The sequence below is a fragment of the Hipposideros armiger genome, unplaced genomic scaffold, assembly GCF_001890085.2.
Source record: "Hipposideros armiger isolate ML-2016 unplaced genomic scaffold, ASM189008v1 scaffold_649, whole genome shotgun sequence".
Taxonomy (NCBI): Eukaryota; Metazoa; Chordata; class Mammalia; order Chiroptera; family Hipposideridae; genus Hipposideros; species Hipposideros armiger.
Window position 1 is genome coordinate 714830 of NW_017731999.1, and position 23611 is coordinate 738440.

The 23611-nt window shown below is 35.6% G+C and overlaps 1 protein-coding gene across 2 annotated transcripts in view; it reads right to left on the reverse strand.

The window, feature by feature from the left end:
- The window catches only part of ARHGAP15 (Rho GTPase activating protein 15), a 652765-nt gene that overhangs the window by 501591 nt on the left and 127563 nt on the right, over positions 1-23611 (reverse strand). For both annotated transcript variants that reach the window (XM_019625987.1, XM_019625988.1), the window contains one exon: positions 2883-2972. In XM_019625987.1, the coding sequence (XP_019481532.1) occupies positions 2883-2972 (90 nt within the window). The remainder of the gene's footprint in view (positions 1-2882; positions 2973-23611) is intronic.

Sequence of the window (23611 nt, forward strand, 5' to 3'; positions counted from 1 at the left end):
ATGTACCAATCAAATAAGACTGAATCTGCATCAAGAGTTGAATAAGACTGGCTGTGAAGGAAATTTGGCTTTTAATACAAAAAGAAAATGAACGCCCCAAGTGTCTAAAAGGCGTATACAAAAGGAACAAAACAAATGAAATCCTTCCCTTTTCTTGTCACAAATGTGTGCTTCTGAGTCTTTCAAGCATATCTTCAGGCACATAATTTTTGGTTTGTTTTCCTATTCATTTTAAATTTGACTTCTCTACAGACACTGCAATTATGTAGCATATAATTGCTAATCCATCAACTTTTTAAAGACAGATTTCAAATTTTAAATTATTTCTAATTTTGCTCTCCTTTGATTTTTCTTGAACCCAAAATCTCAATAGCCATTTGCTATCTGTAATCTATAATTCATAGACTGAGATTGAGCACCAAGCCTAATTCAAACTTGGAATTCTAAAGCTATTTCTGATGTAGCATATCAGCTGAAGCTCTGATAGTCTTTTTCGGTCAGAAAGAAACACTTCATTATTCTGTAGGTAATGAAACCCTTGAACACACACATTCAAATGCCCAACAATGACTTAATACCATGTTTTTGAGATATAATCATGTTTATTCTGATCATTTGAGAGTTAGACCAGCTAATGTATCTAATCAAATATTGATGCAAGTCATCTAGATTTAGCTCTCTGGCAAATCCCTCCCAATGCTTTTTCGTTAACAGAGCTATGAAAGCTATTTATATTGTTCCTCTCAAAAGACTTATTTTCATAGTTTGTATCTATGGATACGTATTAGTAAATTTTACCTAAGCTCCTGTGTTTAGGTGATAAAAAGATTTCAGCATGGCAAGGAAATCACATGACTCACCCCAAAAAGAATGAAGCAGGAAATAAAATCTGAATCTATCTTTAGTTTACATCCTTATAATCACCTTATAATCACAACATCCTTATAATCACCTGTTGTTTCTCTAAACTAAAGGGTACAAGACAAAAAAAGATAAACTGGATGAAAGAACACTGAGGTTCCATGAACTGCTCAGGTACCTTACAAACAAAACTAGCTGGCAAGATTTTCACCTCTAAAAAGCTACTGAAAGCAAGAATGGTTTTTAATGTCTTTGGAAGTACCTATATTAAGAAATGCAAAACACAAGTAAAAAATATAACAGGAGGTGTTTAGTCATATTCACAAAAGGTTAGGTCATACATATCAATATAGGTGATTTCAGTGTATATCTATGTTTATTATGTTTATAGCTGTGTAAAATTATACATAAATATTTTTCTTCAATATTTTCAGGTCTGTGTATATCATACATACTTGCTTAACATCCTCATTTGTAATCTAATTTAACTCTTCCTAAGGTTAACAGAAGGAACTGAAATAAGCTGCCTTAGCCCAACTCCAAGGGTTTCCATTGTCCAAGAATTGTATCTATGTCAAATTTTCATGTCTTTATTTTATAACATTGGTGAGTAGAATGATAAATGCACAATACATAATAAAACTGAACCACTTAGTTCATCCAATCAAGTTCAGAACTCATACTCATCATCTAGGTTGTCAGAGGCTAGGATTATAACCTCTAAATTTTGTTATTTATGGCAGAATAACAAAGAGGAAGACATTGGGAGACAGGATATATAACTAATCTATAATTCCTCACTTTAAAACCAAATTTATTTTTCCTTCTTGATTCTTTAAATTCTCATTTTAATATATTTTGAGTTCAGTCTTTTGATTTCTAGGCAAGTATGTTTAGTTCTGTTTTCTTTCCTTATTTATTTTTTTTTGTAAATGAAAAGTTATATAAAAAAAGGAATACTGAATAGAATATTACTAGAACCAGGAAAATAACTTATTCCAGATTATGATGAAAGTGGTGTTCTTTTATATTAACACGGGTCCAAATTATTTAGATAAACCTGAATGAGCAACTGGACAACGCAGAACAAACTAGAAACCAGTGTTTTTTCTCCCCAGTGAAAGCTGCGATAGAAAATGTCACCAACTTATAGCTTCTAGAAGACCTAATATATTAATTTCAGTATGCATCTAAGAACAGAACTGACGTTTTTTTAAGGGTCAAAATGGTCTTAGAAGACATTTAATATATTAATTATAACAATATAGTTCCTTAGATACTAAATGATATAAATTATAAAATATATATAGAAATGTTTGGGTTACTTTGGAAATATAAATGTGAATTAAATCTCATGTGAATATAGAAAAAGATCAACCACCATAATCTAAAGTTATTAATTGCCAAAGGAATTTTAGTAACATCATATGTGAAATATTAAGTTTTCCCATTTCCTATTTTTCAAGGATTTATCTAGTTCTTTCCACTCAATGAAACATGACTGAAATTATTAATCACGGTTACTTTATTTTTTCACAAAATTGAATTATGCAATATGAAAAGATCCAATTTTTATAGCTTTTCAGCTCTATACGTTCCCCTAAATCACACTAGTAAATGTAACTTATGATTCGGAGGCAGGAATGGCAACGAATGTAAACAGTTTATCATAATTAGTAAACCTTACTTTACGTATGTCTGAAAATTCTATTTTAAATCTATTTAAAGCAAGCATTCTAGGTTTGAACCCCAAACAGCTAGCACATACATTGCAAAATTCAATGACTTTTGGGGTGTAGACTTAATCAACACACACCATATATTTGGTGTTTAGATAGCAACCAGTCATGAGGGGAAAAACAACAAAACAAACCCAAATTCAACAAGGAAGAGAAATCAGTTTTTTCGCACAACTAGTTGTATATGAAAACGCACATGAAAACATAACAACAAGGTAGTCATTTTGATTACCCAAGAGACCTCAGATTTAGAAGGAATAGGAATAAATTGAACATTCTTACCTGAAAGACATTCTTTCTGCTTGATTTTTCCTTGGCCCATTCAATATGTGCTCCACACAAATCCACACTTTCTGGTTTGTGCCCAGTTTTCTGTAAACAAAATGAAATAAGAATAAAAAGCATACAACATTGATGATGCATGTCAGAAAAACAAGTTTTTTGAGTTAGCAGCTATACATATTTATAATATAAAGCCTGTTTTTTGTTTTTCAGTTTCAAAGAGATATCTGAACTTTCATGTTCTTTGCAGCATTATTTACAGTAGCCAAGACATAGAAACAACCTAAGTGTCTGTCAATGGATGAATGGATAAAGAAAATGTGATATATATGCACACATACACAATGGAAAAGTTATTCAGCCATAAAAAAATGAAGGAAATCTTGCCATATGTGACAACATGGATGAAACTTGAGGATGTTATGCTAAGTGAAGTCAGACAAACAGGGACAGACAAATACTGCATCATCTCACTTATATGTGGAATCTAAAAAAGTTGAACTCATAAAAACGGAGTGGTTATCAGGGGCTGGGGAAATGGGGAGATGCTGGTTAAAGGGTACGAACTTTCAGTTATAAGATAAATAAGTTCTGGGGATCAAATGTACAGCATGGTGACAATAGGGGACACTGCACTGTATATTTGAAAGTTGCTAAGAGAGTATATAAATGTTTGTATCACACACACACACACACACACACACACACACACACACACAGGCAACCACATGAGGTGATGGATGTGTTAACTAACGTTAATGTGGTAATCATTTTACAATACATATGTATGTGAAATCATCACATTATACACTTAAACTTACACAATATTATCAATTATATCTCAATAAAGCTTGAACAAAGGAAGAAGCAAATTTAATATCTGTTAAGTGCCAACTTTATTTTTTTAGTTCACTTTTTAGACTTTTAAGACTATACACATAAGTATATGTTTATTTATATGTAATATGTGATTTAGACCAAGTAGATTATAACATATGCTTCCTTTTACACAATACAATGTGGATATTACTTAAAAGCTGCTTTTCCTTTTTTAATTCACAATAATCAACTAATGGGAATATCATTTATACTTGCCTCTTCATATTTTTCATCTAGTTCAAGTGAATCATGATTATATAACTTTAAATTTGCATAACTGCAAATATTAAACAAAAGCTTACCAGTTTGGGAAATTTTTTTACTATTTTTAAAGAAAATGATGCCATAATTGAAAGACTCCAATTATTTTCATATGTTCTGAGCCACTCCATGTATCTCTATAGATAAATTCAGTACTTTTCTCAAACCATTTTTCATAGAATACTTTAAATTTTTAGAATATAAAGCACAAAATATTTTTAGACAATGTTTTTAACAGCATGAAGTTTAGGTTAAAACATGAAATTATGGAAGAATGGTAAAAATGTTAAAGGAAACCTGTCCATAATTGTTGCCTCATAGTCACTATAACCGATTCTATCAGTTTAACAAAAATAGACTATTTTTCAGAATAAGCCAGAAATCTATTTTTTTATAGCCAATTGTGAGATTTTTGTTTTTGGAAATAAAATTGTTGTGTTTTTTTTTTCTGGAAACATTGACAAGCCAAGCATAACTTTCCTTCAGAATAAATTCAGCTGGCAGGACAGCAACTGATAGCATAGCCTCCCTTTGTTATTTGGTAGAGGGTAATCTCATGAGAAACCAATCAAGATGAGTGTGCCTCTTACAGATGCTTCAGTCAGTAAAATACATTTACTGTTTCATCCACATTGTGCCATCCAGGTGATCACTACTGTGCAAAATCTCAAAGTAGGATAATGATCATTGTCAAGTGATGAATCACAAAGAAAAACTAAAAATAACCTGCCTCTTCTGCAGTTAATTAAATTATGGGATACTCAGAACCAACAGAAATAACCTCAAGAGTATGTAACAAAATAGATTGTCTTCCCCATCTAATGCAGTCAAGGGGGAAAAGATGGAATTATTTTGTATAAGACACGTTTTTATGTGCCAAGCACTTACTCTAAATATTTACATCTATCAATTCATTTAACTCTTTTAACAACTGTATGCAGTAGGTACTACTATTTTCACCATGTGACAGGTAAGAAAATGCCCTAGCATGGTTAGTAGGTAAACTTTCCCAAGGTAACAGAGGTAGAGGAGGAGGAGCCAGGATTGAAATGTGAACAGCATCACTGCAGAGTCTGTTCCTAATCACTATGTAGTCCTTGAAAATTGAATGTACAATGTGATCACACTCATGTTAAAATATGTAACATTTTGGGTAAAGATATAATATGTATGCCTTTATTAGGAAACTCTAGTACAGATATAGTGAGATTGTTTCTGTCCTTCTCTGTTAAACTTCATCTTTCCATTGGGCTTTTATGCCACCTGTTCAGCTGGAACACCTCCCAATCTTCATATGGCTGTTTCCTTATCCATCAGGCCCCAACTACATGTCACCTTGTCAGAGGTCTTCTCTGACTGTCTTATATAAAAGAGCTGCATTCCAGCATTCCTGATTATGTTCTATCTCACTACATGTTTTAATTTCACCACAGCCCTCCACCAAGCTGAAATTAACATATATATTTCTGTATGCTGTCTGTTTTTCTCCCACTAGAATTGAGCTCCCTGAGCTGGGGCCTTGTTTGCCTTTTCCTCCACTATTTTCCCCAATGTGTGGAACCGTGCCTGACATATAGTTGTTGTTCAATGAATAGTTGCTGAATTCATGAATGAAGGAAAAATACCAAAATGCAACTAGCTTTTGTGCTTTGGAAGGCAGGTTTGAGCATCTTGAAATTCCCAATTTTATAACAATTAAGATTTATGTTTGGTTTAAAGATTAAACAGTCTTTGCTTTGCTTTGTGATTTGGAAAAGTGATAAAAACTTCAATAGACTCATGTGGATTGAACCTAGGATTTCACAGACTCATTCCATAAACATTTATTGCATACCTATTATGTGTCCATGTCCTAGACACTGGGCTGGGCACTGGGACTCCAGAGATAAAGAAGGTACCGATTCTTCCTTTAAGGTTTCCATCCTAGCCCCAGACTCTATATAATTTTCTATACATGCTCTATACATGTGGAGCTAAGGGAGAGCTATGAGTACAAAGCAATGTATGCCTCCCAGTGTTCTCACCATCTAGCTCTGGCAACCTGTAACTATTCTCAGCATCACACACTGAATCCCAAGGCTTTGGCACCTGCTTGGGATTATATCCATCCAAACTCTGTCCGTCACTCTCTGTTACCTTCTGGTACTCATTCATGACTTTGCTCCACCACTTGTATTCTTCATGAGCTCATTGCTTCACCTCCTCTCCATTTTAATAATCTTCAATCAGCTTGTCATCTAACAAATCCCACATTCTGAGTTTTCCTTCCTCCTAGCCTGTTATGTTTGTTTTGGATGTTACTGAAATCAGCAGACCTTTGTGCATTCTCCCAGCCTCTCACACTTTTCCTAGTGTTACTTCCTTTCGTGTCCAGACCTATGTTCCTGATTCAGCAGTCACTTCAGCCTCTTTCTGTGTCAGGGTCTCTCTGTCTGTCTGTCTCTCTCCTGCATTCAAGCACCCATTCCACTTCTCATCCATTTTTTCTTCTTTTATAATCTTCCTCATATTCCCTAATTATGGAAAAATAACTGTTTACTCAGTGTACATTACAAATAAAATAATAGCTACCCTCTTCATCTAGGCCCCTGACTTTACTTCTCAAAACTTTTTTTTAATTGTGATAAGAACATTTAATATAGCCATGAAATCATTGCCAAGACTAATGTCATGAAACTTAGCAAACTTTTCATACATTCCTAGTCACTGTCTATTCTTCCTCATAACACCTTCTTCCTAAAGCTTTACCCCTTTCAGTGGGTCCATCAAATGGCTTACTCCTATTTCACAGAGGTCATAGGACCCTGGTGCTGGAACATTCATAATTCTTCCCACTTTCATAGTTAGCCTGTATAATGAAAATGAACAAACAAACAAATACAAACTTTAATCAATTCCTATATGTCTTGCCCGCTGAACACTTTATATCAACTTTTCATTTATTCTTTACAAAAATGTGAAGTTTTTCCTATAGTCTTAAACTTCCATGTGAAGAAGCTCAAACAGGGAGTGCTAAGTACTTTACATAAGTTGACACAGTTAATCAGTGCCTGAGCTATTCACTTTTACATGACTCCGAGTCTCAAGTTCTTAATCACAACACACACATGGTCCTCCCCTCACCATCCTTTCCTCCTATTAGTCACTTAATGTCCTTTTCTTAGGTCCAAAATTAAGACTTCACATTTTCTGTTTCCCCCTTGCAAGTGTCAGTTTCCCAGTTTCTCTCCTGGCCCTCAGAATTCTTGACCTGGGTCTGTGTGACTCTGGTCCACCTGTCTGATGAACTCCCATTCCTGGGATGAGAGTGGCATCTGTGAGGGTTGAAATTACCTGGCCTGTCAGTGCCAGCCAGTGCACAAACAATTCACAAGGCATGTCCTGTTTTTCATCAGAGAAAGGGATGCTCTTTCTTTGGCCCAAGGCTTTTGCTTTCTAGTTCCTAATTCCATCCCATTTGTCCCTCAGTTTCTCAGTTATCCCTCTTCTCCTATATTCTCAATCACCCACTCTCAAATAGATTACAGCCTTTAGCCTATAACCATGTTCAAGTCACTCCTGTTTCAAAAACAAAAAAACAAAACACAACAAAAAAATAGAAGAAAGTTAATTATCGACCCCATAATCTCACTTTTCTTAATCTCACCTCTTTCCTTTTCATGATTGCCAGCATTCTTCAGAGTTTTCTGCAGTCATACTCTTTGCCATGTTCCATTCTCTTCTCAACCCACTGCAGTTTTTTAGTCTTTTTCTTGACTAATCTAAACCACCTTAACCATGAAGGTCAACAAAAACAACCTGATGCCTTCCCTCCCGTCAACATTCTACTTTAATTTTGTACTATTAGATTCTGCTGGGCCCTCTCCTTAAAATCCTCTGTCCTTCAGCTGTGGAGACGTATTCTCTCCAAATTCTTTCATCTTTTATATTCTTCCTTCCCTGTTTGTATGGTTTTTTTTTCTTTGTTTGGGGTGTTTTTCTCCAGTTCACTGACTTCTTTTCCTCTTCCCACTTCTGAAATGTTGATAATCCCTGGTTTACTGTTCTAGCCCTTTATTATCCCTCATAGTTTACATCCTCCCTGTGAGTTTTGGTCTTGCTTCTGGTCTGATCCATTACATATGTTGACTCCTCAATGGTTCCTCTAGCCCCCAGTCCCATCTTATGTGCCAGAACTGTATTTTCTAACTAACTACTATGAAAATTAATAAACAAACTTCATATAAAATGGAGTTGGGAGGATAGAAGAGCGAATTCTCACATGCTTGTCACTCAATGCACACTACTGACCCCCAGGAAGAGACATACCTTGCATCTCCAACAGGAAATGATACTACTTTACTACCTAAGCAAAAGTGAGAAGAGATTCCTCCTTGCCCAGTAACAGCTCAGCCAATGGGAGACTGTCATAACTCAGCCAATGAGAAGTCACTATACTTCAAACTTTCAGTTTCCTCAAATGAACCCTTTGCTTACAATAGCCTCTCCCTAGTCCATAAGTTTTTCTCTCCTTTGTTTTTCTGGATTGCACCTGGTTCACCATTAGACTGCATATCCCACATTGCAATTCATTGTTGTTCCCAAATAAAACCATTTTGCTGGAGAAATATTTGACCATCTACTTCTTTAAGGTCAACACTACCATTAGGATGTAGCACAGACGCCTCAGTGAAATCATTGTCTTCTTCTCAGACTTGCCCCCTTTCCTTTATTACTTATCTTGGTTAATCATCTCTTTATCTGCTTCACCTTCTTCACTTTCTTAATTCTCCCCTTTCTCTCACCACCCACAACCAAAAGGTACAAAGCCTGAATTCCAGAACTATCTGCATCTTCTTCATCCCATGACCACAATCACATTTGAGATCTTCTTTTCTCTCATCTGAATTCTTGTCCTTGGTGTTTCCTCTGAGACTGGTCACTTTTTTTTTTTTCTAAAACACAAATTTCACCAAATTTCCTCTAGAAGACTTATTATCTACAGAATAATATACAAATCCCTCAGAAGAGTATACAGGCTCCTTTTCATCATCCCCAACCATCCTTCTTCAGTCCATTCATTCTCCTATTCTACACACCAGCTAAGCTAAATTTACGGCAGTTCCCAAACTGCAATCTGCCTTCACATCTTTATACACTGAGGATATGAGTAGGCATGCATGCTTTGTATCTGGAACACATTCATCTCTCTTTAATCTACTCTCCTGGCTAACCATTTGCCCCAATCCTGATCATTTTCATGATGTAACTCCAAAATAATCTCCATGAGGCTCTCCTTTGCCTCTGCAGGCATGGTAACTCACTTCTTCCCACCATTTTCCTACTCTGAAACCCACTTTATTACAACTATATTTGTTATCCACATATTAAAACTGCTTTTTGGTGTGTCTCCTTCCCTCAGCTTTACAGAGAACAAGCTGGATTTGTCTTATACTTCTTTATTTTCCCAAAATCTAGCAAAGTGGACCAAAATAAGCACTCAACAGATATTTGTTAACTATTGGGTGAATTTATGAACTGGATGGAGATTACAATAGAAAATTTTCAGATTCATTTCAATCCATTAATAAGTAAACATGAATAATACATATCAGAATGATAAATAAAAATGAGAAATACATAGGAAGTAAAAGCACAGCATTCCCATTTATACTGACCTTTAGAAGAAACTGATCTTATGGCATAATCAGAGCTAATAATAGAGATTTGGGGTGAATTCAGAAGTATGAATCCAGAAAAGAGATTTGAATAAAATTCAATCAAACAAAAATATTAATGTCAAGAGGAAAAAACTAAAATAAATAGAGGATTATATAAAATTGATCCTAATCAGTAGTTCATCTTTACAAAGCTGAAGCAGAAAGACCTAGGCTTGAAGAACAATGTTAGAGACTAGGCTTAATTATATGGAAACCTTTTTAGTATTTAAGCATTGTTAAACATAAGTTTAAGTTAAGTTGCTCAGAAAAGTCATAGACTTTATTTGGAAGACAATCAAGATTTTATTCAAAACGCTTGAAATTACAGAGTCCTTTAATGGAAAATATATTTCTGATTCTACAGCTATAAAAAACTGAAAAAGTCTGCTAATGAACTACATGATGCCAACAGATTATATTGTACATCATTATAAAAAATATACTTTAAAAAACTGACTAAATATGAATTTAAATATAAGAGTATACATATCATGTCTCTTCTGGGGTAAACTTAAAATAAAAATGACTGATTCTGAAACATTTAAATAGAATTATTTAAAAGTCACTGCTTCTGAACAATAAAACATAAAGCCTCTTTGTTGAAGCAATGTGAAGTCATTAAAAATTGATCTTAGGTCTTGTCCACTTCTGATTTTTATTATTCTCTTAGTCCATCTTTATCATTTCCCAATAATAGCTGACAGGGTATTCGCTCTATAATATATTTTTCTCTGACTTAGATTAAACCTTTGGGATTTAGCTTCCCACATTTTTTATGGGATATTTGGGCTCTTTTCATGTATATTAAGAAAATATCAAAGGCAAGATGTTCTTTTGCTTGATGATATTTTCCATGATGAAGATCGAGCATGTATGTGGGCGACAAATCACTGGGCCCCTCATTCTCATATCCTTATTACTAGATGCTTTTTTGTTTTGTTTTTTAATGACAAGGCTCAGAATTTATGAAACAAGTTATTAACTACCACTTTTTATTTTGGATTAATTGCTAGTCTAGAACCTAAACTCAGATTGTACTTATCAGTTTGAAAGGAATTAAATTTTAGAGGAATTAAATTTTATCACATGGTTTTGATACTGGAAAAAAACATTGATGGAGGAGGATAAAACTCCCTAATAAATTCTCATTTGGGCAAAATGATTTAGGAAAGAGTGCTGGATGAATACCTGATCTTATTAATGTCTAAAGTACGGCCACTATCAAGATAAAAGAGGATATTTTGATTGTAAAATGTGGGTTTTATGTATATGAATACAAATGATGTTAATAATGACTGAAATTGTTTCTACAGTGAAATTTCTCAGTATATTACAAGGTCAAATCAAACCAGATTTTCAGAAAAGCAAACCTTTTCAGCGATTTTGGGCACTAGAATGCTATGTGTTTGTTTTATTGTGGGTTTTATTTTTTTTAGTTAGTTTTTTGCTTTTTTTTTGAGGAGAAAGTATTCTCTCCTTTTCAAGAAATGAATACTTATTGTGTTTATTACTGAATCAAAATCTTGCTAAAACAATTATAATAGCTTCTATTTAGTCTACTTTTGCTGTATGCTGATATTATCTTACATTTACATTACATAAAATAATCATTTGCAAGGTGAGTAGCTTGGGCACATTTTTGATGCCTAAGGTGCCTCCTCAGAGTCCTTCCTTCGACCCTTCTCCATCAGTCCATCTCGGCTGTCCCTGTAGATGACCAGCCCTGAATGGGCCCATATGGTCCCACTTCCTGAGGATGACCAGTCACCTTCTTGAAATGCTTGCCCCTCCCTCCTGGCTGCCAGAGTACAGTAGCCATTTGGGTCCCTGACCACTTCCAGATTTGGATGAAATGCCTCTTTACAGAGTGTAGGATCTGGCTTTCTGAGTAACTATCCAAGGGTGTACCCAGAGTTCATATATGCAGGAAGTGAAGACTGGATGGTAAATTTTAACCAAAAGGAAGCAGGAAATGGGAAGAAACATGGCAGATAAATTCCTTCTCCTTCCCTCTGCCCCTGCCTGCCCAATGATCCTGAGTCTCTCTGAGGCTCACTGTAGAGTAGCAGCCAGTGTGATAACACATCCCCTCTCTGTTTTCCATCATTTTCTGCCTCAATTCCTTTTTATTTCACTCTCTGTGTCCTGGATTCATGCCTCCCAAATAAAGCTGGGAGGCTTAATTCAGGCTTTGTTTTCTAGGAAATCAGGGCTGAGACAATTGTTTCTTTCCTTGTGGCAGAGATGAATGCTCATCGCTCTCCATCAAAATGTGTGCTGTGTAGGGCCGGCCGAGTGGCTCAGTTGGTTAAGAGCTCGCTCAAGAGTTTGAGCTCTGAGCAACAGCGGTTNAAAAAAAAAAAAAAAAAAATGTGTGCTGTGTGGGTGCCGGCCAAGTGCCTCAGTTGGTTAAGAGTTAGCTTAAGAGCATGAGCTTTGAGCAACCGGGGCACCGATTCGATTCTCACATGGGCCAGTGACGCTGCACCCGAACTGAGCTGCTGCTGAGCTGCCAACAGGTGGCAGGATGGCTCAGCTGGTGAGAGCACGTGCTTCTAAAAACAAGACTGCCTGTTCAATGGTGGGCTATGCCCACCCGCAACTAAAGACTGAACTTGCCACCTTGATCTGAGCTGCTGCCCGGATGGCTCAGTGGATAGAGCATGTGCTCTTAACAGCAAGGCTGCTGGTTTGATTCCCACATGGGATAGTGGCTATGTCCACCCACAACTAAGATTGAACACAGCACTTTGAGCTTAGAGGCCACGAGCTGCCAACGGGGAAGACAGATGGCGACTGGCACCCTCCACAACTAAGATTGAAGAACATCAACTTGGCTGGTCCCCCTCCCCAATTCCCCAACACTCTTCCCCTCCCCCAATTCCCCAATTTTTAAAAAAATATGTGGTGTGCTCCATCTTCAGGAGTCTAGAGCTGTCATTGTGAAGCAGCTGACCAGACAGAGACTCCAGTTTTTTTTTTGTTTGTTTGTTTGTTTGTTTTTCCAGCCCCTTTTACATCAACATAGCCACATTACTCATTCTCATTGCTGGAATATGAGCAAAAAAAATGTGAGACACTTCTGGGCTCACAGATTTTAAAGAATATGTAGACTTTCTCATGCTCTCTTTCCCTTTCCTTCATCTTACTCTAGGGGAAGGCAGAACCAAAGATGGGAGAAGCACCATGTAGCAGAAAACAGATCAGGAATAACTGGTTTAGGCTGTGGTATGAGTAAGAAATGAGGTTCTGCAAAATTTTTGGATTGTATTTAGACAGCAGATAATGTTATCCTAACTGGCAAATCTTCATATTATTATTAATAAACTAAGACAAAGCTTGTTTATATACTGCCATTAAGTGACAATTTGGCCATTTGAATCCAAAATTCTCTCTGGTTCCAAAGCCTGTTTTCTTAACCACTATACTCTATTGCCTCATGTACTACTACTACTACTACTACTAATAATAATAATAATAATAATAATAATAAATATGATTAAGATTATCTTTGCTATGTGCAGGCATATTACATCAATTTTCTCACGTAATCTCACAAAACTCTATGAGGTAGTTTCACTTATTAACTCCATGCTAGACTTGAGATATCCAAGGATTATAACAACAAATAAAATGTGGGCCTGTGATTCCTAATCTAGGTGGTCTGACTTAGAAGCCCCTATTTCTACCTAATTTGGTATACTGCTTCCCAGTACATTCCAATTTAGCAGTGAATTTTAAAGAAAGACTAGATACATTTATTCAGTAAATTAAAAAATGCACTGCAGAGTAAAAGTTCATTTCATCTTGGAGAAATGCAAGCTCTAAATTAGATGTATTACACTGACCAAAATGATAAACCATGGAGAATCAAGCTTCATAATTAAAATAGTTTTCTGAGAGAGCCTAAGGTGAGGTTTATTGGACAGTAAGCTATTATCCATTTATAAAGCATCCTATCAATTTCATAGATTTTTGTAGTTATTAAAAATTATGTAAGATACAGAATTTATTATGGTTAATGGCCATATCTTGAAAAAAGTATAACCAGAAAACATGGCTTCATTTATAGTAATATTGATCACTTGATATCGTTTTTTTCCTTACAAAGTTTATGTTAATAAAACACTAGAAATCAATTTCCTTTTCTTCTTCTTTGTTCTCTGTCTCTACCCATCATCCTCTAGATTTTGGAGTGTTACTTTTTTTTCAAATTTTAAATGTACAACGATGTCACATGATAGTGAAATCTATGGGTATGCTAATAAACTGTCCAATGACAACCATGCTGACTCTGCCTGAGCACTATGATTATGAGAATTAAAATATTAAATGAGGTTTAAAATGCCTTCATTAGGCTAAGGTTGGTAGTTCTATTGTTTGCCCTTCTGTTTTTTATGATCTTTTTGAGCAGGGATCCGAATAAGGGCTGAACACTCACTTTAAAAAGATAAAATCATTCCATATTCATTTTGCACAGAATACTCAATAATTCATGAAGAGCTTTCTGATTGAAACTATTTTCATCTTTTTGCTAAATCACATCATTTTACTCCCATAAATAAGTCCATTTTGTTATTAAAGTCATAATACAGTGAATGAGCACTACATGTATCCCATTATTTAATTAATGCTTATGTTCATTATTTGCATTAGAAGTAAATAATATTTAAAAAGTAAACAAATTATTTTAATGAGGACTTTATATTACTCTTTTTTGGCTTTCAAGGTTATGGCTGAATGAGTGGTTTCAAAAATTTAATAGTTTATTAAATGCCTTGGAAAAGTTCTCTATCATTTGAAGTAAAATTTGCCAGTGTTTACCTCTGACTAAAAGTATTAGTACAATGTAAAGTGAAAAACATAAAAGTAGCCCAAAATAAGTTATATATACAATAAGGAGTTGCTCATACTGAACATATTGACTTCAGAACCATACATTTTTTGGGGAGAAATATTTCCTTAAATGTTTATAATGCTTTTAAATCTATGTTAAAAGTGACCCTTAGTTTTCTGAGAGCATTCTCATAATTTCAACAGAAACAGCTGATTGATGGTTGTGAGATGTATTTGGTCTGATTCTGGGTGGATGTGGTGACGAGAGATATTTCTTAAACTGAAAATGGACTTTGCACACGTGTTTATTTTAGTAGGGTGCAACACTAAACAAGTATTCTGGAGTCATATGGAAACACTTCCAGGCTTGCTACTGGTGCTCACTAATGAGTTGATGCACCCACATTCTTGAGATAGCATATTTTTTAGTGCTTCTTAGATAAATGGCCTTGCTTGCTTTCTTTGCACTAGGACATCTTTAGCAATGACTATAGTGTTAAAAGGTCAAAGGCATATAAGACTATTAAAATATTTTCTGAGCAAGAAAATGCCCTGTGATTTACCATATGCATTGGGCCCTAATGATGGCAAACTGAGCCATTTTGCGACTTGCCAGTAAGGGAACAGGCCTCATTGTTCTCATCTATTTCCATGGATTTTTAGAATGTGTCTGTCAGACTAGTTAGCATGTCCTGTCTGTTTAATAAAAGTAGAAATAACTGTATCTTAATTCCCCAAACCTGTCTCTGTGAACTCTGAATTTCTCTTAATTTGAGGATATTTGGTGTTGATTACAAAGGGTTCTCCAGTGCCTGCAGAAAGAAATCATCTCTTTTCACAATGCTGTTCAAGGTCTTTGATAAGCTGAATCCATAGTGACTTTCTAACCAAATTAGAGTGCCTGCTGTTCCACAGTGTTGTTCCTCAACTTATTTTGAAGCAATCCCTTACTGCAAGTGTGTGCAGGCATGTTATAGAAGAAACACAAAATGGTCTGGATTAGGTCACATCCACCCAAAACCTCATGGCACCTCCAAAAAACATTTTCAAGAGCAATGACTAGCACATAATATGCATAGGGCAAGACAAGAAATATATATATATATATATATATATATATATATATATATATCTGTAAAATAAATCAATTTAGGAATTAATTTCCCATATTTTATCATTGCTACTACCTTATTTCTATATAAAATGTCCCCCCACCCACATTTCTGCATTAAAATCCTATTCAGCCTTCAAAATCATGCTCAAATATCACTTCCTCTATGCATATATGTAAAATCCTTCCCAACTGGAAGCAATCTCTCTCTTCTCTGTGTTACCATAAAACTAACCTATACCTCTGTTCATGCCATTTTGGAGCAATTATCAATGCCCATTTTTTCACTACAATTACTCAATGTATGATTATACTTTCTATTGGTTTCTAGGCCCTCAAGTGAAAGATCTCAGTCTGATTCATTTTTGTATCTTTCATAACACCTAGCATAGTGGCTAAACATCGAGGACACTCAGTGACATTGGCAGAATGAACAAATGGAGAGATATATAGGATCAACATTGCATAAAACAATAGTCCATTACTTAAAAAGAATTACTTCTAGCTAACTATATGGTTCCCCCACATGTTTTCTTATATTTTTTATCACTTTAGTCATGTTTTATTATAATAAACCTACATGTGATTCTGTCTCCGCTACCACACTATAAGCACCTTGAAAGGAGGGACCATATATTATCCCTCTGGATATCTCTAGGGTTTAAAAACATTGTGTGACACTTGTTAGGAGTTAATTGGTCATAGAATAGATAAATGAATGGGTACTCTAAATTACAGACTTTCTTCCCCATCAATCTACCAATTTTTTTGGTGTTGTTTTGTTTTGTTTTTTGTTTCTAAGCCAGGCACACAAATTTGCCACATCTCATGCCTGGAATCAAGTGTCCTCTCCATATCAAGCAAAAGTTCTAAAATCACAGAGCACAGCAGGTACCTAGGAGTCAAGTTGCAACTGAAGTGCTGAAGCCTTGGAAAAAGTTCACTGATACTAAAATAGGTAAGTATACCTGAGAAATGCAAAGGGTGTGAGTACACAACTCAGAGAATAAATCAATCTGACAATTCTTGTTTCTTTAGGACTTCTCTAACACCAGATGAAACAAATAATATTGGAGGTGCTTTTTTTTATCCTGCCACCTGTTGGAAGCTCAGCAGCAACTCAGCTCAGGCCAGGAATCGAACCACTAGTTGCTCAGAGCTCACACTCTTGAGCAAGCTCTTAACCAACTGAGCCACTTGGCCGGCCTTTGTATGTGCTTTTGAAGCAACAGTTTTGCTCTTTGTCTAAATGAGATAAAGCCATTAACATAAAAGTATAGGCTTCCTCTCTTACTTTTTGCCTATGATAGGCTTAGTCTTTTTAAGACGCGTAACACCTGGTCATACTGCTGTTCAGTATGTATTTGTTAATAGATTATTCTGGGGTAAAGATGTCTGGAGAATACTGACATACCTTATTAAAGATTTGCCCCTGGTAGTGAATCTCAGCCTATGGCACTCTTGTCAATCTTTTTCTTTTATCTTATCTGCCAACCAAACTGAAAAACTTATTTCTCTTTTTAGCACACAGACCTTGTCCATTCTCAGTTTAATATAATTTTTCATATTTTTTACTCCACTGGAATTCCCTACCTACAAATCTCCCATATTGAAATTATAACCATCCTTCAAGGCCCAATTCAAATATTCACAGATGTGAGCTCTCTCTCCTTTAAATCTCAAAGAACTCTTCTATATTTCTTATTTCATCTCACTCGATTTTTTGGCAGAGATGCTATAAAGCAAAGACTGTATCTTGATTATTCCTGATTATATCTCTATGCCTTATATGTAGCCCTAACGAGCAAGCTGTTCATTGTAGGATTTCAATACATATTCTTATGAAGCCTTTTCCCACCAAGGCTTATATAAATAGCACAAAGTTGATTAACCAAATGCATATTTAAATGAAAGTGAGGTAGATTGTAATGAGCAACTATGTTATTTGGATCAACTCTGCAACTAAAAACAATGAACAATGCTGGATGAATTGTTTTAAATTACCTTAAGAGAACAAAAAGGCTGAAAAGATAGTGAAAACTGAGAGGGGAAATATTTTTTGCAGGTGAAATCTAAAGCCAGAGAGAAAAGCTGAATATCAATCAAATGAACGTAAATGCACTTTGCCTGAGGGCATTTGTTTAAACTACACATTTGAATTTTGGTCAATCAACCTCACAGAATAATGGAAAAGGTGCTGCCTGAGGTTTTATGAAAGGATAAAGAAGAGCCAATATTAAACCTGTTGTCTTTCTCCAATCCCAAAGGACTGTAAAGAAAACTGCCTTTGTAGATGAGCAATGTAAGAGAAGAAAAAAAGGAATAGTAAAGAATAATTCTGTCTCAGAAGCTGTAGCAAAGCTAGAGCACTCCTATTATGTACATATGACCTAAAAATTTTAAACTGTTAACCTAGATTGAATGACTCAGTCACTGGGAATATCCCAGACCCTTTGACAATGTTGCAAAACAGTCTGTTGGGACATAGTTATCCCAGGCGTCAAAGAACCTCCCATAATATTACAATAACCATGACTAGCACATAGTCAAAGATAACCAGACCTACAAGGAAACAAAGCGACATGAATGAGAACCAGCAGAAAGAGACTGACATAAACTTTAGATGTTAGAATCACAAGACACAGAATATAAAACCACTATGGCCCCTAATTTTAACAAATTAAAAAGTCTTAAAAATAGCTTCAGGAAACAACTATAACAAATGACACAGTAAGTATTAAAATGAAACAAACTTTTAGAAATGAACATTATAATAATTAAAATAAACACAATGTTCATCACAAAGGGATACTGAATTCAAGAATTAGAAGGTAAGTCAAGAGAAATTATTTAGAATGCAGTTCAGAAAGCCAAACAAAAAAAAAAAAAAGAAGAGTGCAAAACATGTGTAAGATAGAGTAAGAAAACTTAACATAGGTTTGACTACAGGCTTAGAAGAAAATAACAGAGAGAATGTAAAAGAAGCTACATTTAAAAAGATAGTAGCTGGAAATTTTTATAAAAATGTTAATGACAGTTAGAAACAATTTCAAGAGGCCCAAAAATCCAGGCAGAAAATATAGAAAGAAGTTGGCATCTGGCTGCATGATGGTAAAACTGTGGAAAAACAAAAGTAATGAAAAATATTATGAGCAGCCAAAGAACAGCAGTTAGACTAATAGGTAACTTCTTGATCGTGATACCATGACAGAAAACAGTGGAATGATACATCTGATGTGCTGAAAGAAAATAAGTGCCAACTGAAAATTCTATATTCAGAAACAATATATATTTCCAACATGAGGAAGAAATAGAGACATTTTGAAACAAGCAGACTCTTGAGACAGATTGTCCCCACAAGACCCTTGCTACAGGAATTTGTCAGAATATACTTCAAACAGAAGAAACAGTGATCCTAGAAGGAAGGTCTAAGATGCAAGAAGAAATAAATAGCAAACAAGATGCTAAGTATTGGGCAAATGGAAACCAACATTCATTCTATAAAAGAGAAAAAATAATGTCTAGTGGTGAGAAGAAGAAGACGAAGGAGGAGGAGGAGGAGGAGGAAGAGGAGGAGGAGAAAGAAAAGAAAGAATTAATGTACCAGACAGCAAAGGCATATACATTGGGAAGGAGATAAATAGATTACACATAGTCAAAGGTAATAGTCTGGAAGAGGGTAAAGGATTTCATTAGCTTTAGTCTCTGATAAGTATCAATGTTTTAATCTTAGGTGAGTCACACACACACACACAGAGAGAGAGAGAGAGAGAGAGAGAGAGAGAGAGAGAGAGAGAGAGAGAAAGTATATCACTCTTAAACCAGTACAGAACAATATAGAATAATAAAAATAAATAAATGGGGAAAAAAGCAAGACATATTTAGAGAAACAAGCAAAAAACCAAAAGGAACATAAGCTGTAATTCCATTTATATAAATTTAAAACCAGACAAAATAAACTATATTTATTAACCGATATAGATATAGGTGGAAAAATAATGAAAGGTGATAAAATGATGACGAAAATGCAATTTAACTCTGTGTCAAAGGAAGAGGCTGTGATGACATAGGGTCAAATATCAGGAGGTGGGGCTTCTGGAGGGCTGGCAGGGTCTATATCTTGACCTGGGTGGTGGATATATAGGAGTCTGATAAATAATTGTTGAAATATACATATATGTTTTATGCATCTTACCAAAAAATGGGTTCTGCGCTATTTTCCAATGATTGTATTTAAAAATCTTAATGTGACTTACAAATCAGGATATATAAAAATCTATGAGAATATGAACACTATTCTTTTCTTCATAGTCCAGGATATCCAGATCTATGGATGTTGGTGGTTTTCACATGCTCCTCCTCACAAGAGAGCCAGCCAGCCTGGACCAAATTTTCTCTGGTCTGAGGTGAAGTGAACAAAACAGAGACAAGTATGTAGAACCGTAGGCAGCAAGAATATGGCCGTGGGGAGACCGGGGGAAAGAAAGGAAGGATGAGGGGATGTCATTCTTAAGAAAAGATGAAGCTACCAGACCAACCAGAACTAGATTTTGGTGACTCAGAAAAGATCCAGGACACCATCTTGTCCCTCAAGGTGAACTTCAGCTAATTATAATGGATTTTAATATTATTAGCAAATGGGCAAGGAAAATCTTCACCTGCTGTGCTGTCATGACAGTTTCGACAAGGGCCAAATAAGGAAAAATCCCTCCTCTGGACGGGAGGGAGAGGTCAGTGAGGACCCGCCTAGAAACACCTATAACTTCATACCTAAAACCTGAATATGTCACATCCTCATTTTAGAAGTAATACATTCCTAAATCTCTTTGTTCTTTGGTGCTGTTGCTCTTCTCCCGGCCAGCCCACGCTCAACATCTTGGGATTGTACTATCTTATTTCTTAGAGTAAACCCACTGCTTGCTTGACATATTTGGTGTGTCCTTGAATTCTTTCCTGTGATGATACCAAGAACCCATTTTCCGGCAACATATGCACCCATAGAAGGAGCCTGTGAATCTCTAATTTGCACACACCAGCAAAGTGATTCTGTGTATTTGTTCAGGGGAAGGTAATTTTTGATAAAAAATGTGAGTTGATAATGAATTGAAAGAACTTCAGTGAGAATGAAAAATAGCCAAAGATGGAATGTGCGATCAGGCACAGCATTTTGTGACATGCTATATTAAATGTGAAAGCCATAAGGATGAGAGCCAATGGAGGGAGGCTCAGGCCCTAGAAAAATGGATATGGACATGCAGAAAGTTGGTTACATCTAGAGCCCTGATGGAAGGATGGCTTCATTTTCAGAAATTTTCAGCACTCAGATACAACATTTTATACTTCTTATGAATACGTATTTCCTGGAGGCCATGCATACTGGTGTTCTTTTAATTAATATATTTTCTATATGTGTCTGAATTGGTTCAAGAACAAAACTAATACAGGGGAATCATATGTTATAATTATATTATAATCTCGATTATGTACTATAGAATATAATAAATATATTTACATATTTAATAGAGTAAATTGTAATAGAATATGATAATTATTTATGGCTACTATGTATTTTGTTTGTTTGTTTTATTAACTAATTTCATTCCTTACTAATTCTGCTGGCAGATCACTATCCCCATTTTACAGATGAGGATTCTGAAGCTCAAAGAAATTGAGTAACTTTGTCAGCTCCTCAGGGGCAAAACTTGTCAGCTCCTAAATTCCCTGTGGTTGAACTTCAAAGCCCTGCTCCTAGCTACTTAGTTGCTTTGTCTCACCACTGCATTAACATTCAAAGAGCATTCCTATAAAGATTAAAATGCCATTTACTCTTGTAAACCACTTTCTGCATTCACTCAGGCAGTTTCTACTGACCCCTTGGAGGAAAGGGCTGACTTTTTCCCAGAAGCACATGAACAATACCAGGACAAGTGTAAGGGGCTTCAAGAGAAATTCAGACATTTGGGCATAAATCTTTTTCAAAATAAAACCACAGCATCTTTAATCAAGGCCTGGCAATCATCATATCATTTCTCTGAGACTTGAACTGGTAAATGTGGGCTATCCCACTAGGTCTGTAATACTTGGTTAGAAATGTATCCAAGAAGTTGACTAGCAAGACAATTTATGCAGTACAAACAGGAATCTGTAATTCTCTTCCCCATTACCACAAAACACAGCTAGTTCCTGCCCTGAATTCACTTTGAAGACAATGAGTGCCTGGGAGAAACCTTACGAGCCTTGAAAATCGGGCCAGAAGTAATAAATTGGGGCTACTCAATGTTAACAAACATCTTCTAAAAGTAAAATCTATTGTCAATTTACAAATTGAAAGTTGAACTAGGGGCATGCAATTAGTGGCCCTGGCTTGCCAGGTTTGCCTATAATCTAAAAGGGAGTCTTCTTTCATTTGTATAAAATGAAGCAGCTGATTATTATATCTCCTGGTAGGAGGAGATTAAAATAATAAAATAAAAATAAACCAAAGGCTTTAATTTGGAATCTAATCTCTCCCATTTTCCCAGCACATTCACATACACTCTGCTCCAATGGAATTCCTCTCACCCAGCAGGACGAAGATCATCTTCTCAGCAGCCAACCTCAGTTAGGCTTTCCTGACTTCCTCCCCCTCAGAACTCATTCAAAGGGAAGACAAAGGACCTCTGAGGGGATGGGAGCTGTTTTGTGCCCGGCCCTTAGGGGTACTTTATTTTTTTCTTAAAAAGATTATCTCAACTTTACTGTAGCCAAAAATAAAAACAAAACAAAACCTTAAAACAAATTTCTGAGGCAGTTTAAATTAAAAATACAAAGGCCTGAGATATATTTTTAATTTATTCATAATTAGTTTACAGATTGGACCACAACGAGGCTCCAAAATCAGCAAGCCACTTGGGGATGAAGGTTATTGCAATTATCAGGAGCAAGCCAAATGCTACCTTTTGTTCTTACTAAAATCTTCTCCTTTAAAAAAAAAAAATCTCCTGCAAGTGATTTTCTATTTCCCATTTAAAGAGGATTACATAGCAAACATGACTAGTGGCTGGGAAGCAAAGAACTTTCCATCGTTTTATTATCTGCCAAATACAAATTAGTTCATTGTGGTTAACTCCTGCCAGGCTACCCCTTTCCCTGCCACCCATCAGGCCAACGGGGTATGGCAGGTTGGTTCCTGCCTGCAGTCGTTCCTAATCAGGAGGCTGTCAGATATGCTGCCTGCCCACTGTCTCTTACATCGCATGGCAGCTCTGGTGTTTGGGCAGCAAGGATCTGAGCTTGAATTGCCCCAGTAACTAGCTCGAAATTGCTCCTACATACTGTCACTGTCAAATCTCTGTGGGCATATGGGAGGCTGTCCTCCAGGTACACTAAAGATACCCTACAAATTTTACTTTGCAATAACTATAGGATACAGAAATTGTATTAGCTCCATTAGATGAAGTCATAGATGTATTTGGAAAGGTTAGCTGGATATAGTGAATGTCACAGCTAGACTAAGATAAAAAATCACTTGGTTAACTTAGAGTGTTTCCTCATTGGTAACACCCTAAATTAAGGTGCCATTTATAAACAGTTTATTATTATTTATTAATGTGTGAAGCACTTTATAGCATGCTAGATAACAACTTAAATTCATGTATTAAAGATGCACATACATGGTTTAATACGATTTACGTCTTATAATATTCTTTAAAACAGCTTCCCATAGTCTCATCCGTTAAGCATTTATTACTAATGCATTTTATAACATACTTTATAATACATTATTTGAGCAAGTAGCTGCATTTAGTGATCATTTCATAAATAAGAATAAAGCATTTATAAATGGCACCTTAATTTAAAGTGTTACCTTCATATTACTAGATAGCGGTTCACCATTCATCTTATTTTGTGATTATTCTCCAAATGCACCACTTAATAAAACAGACACTAAGTTCTATTTTCCC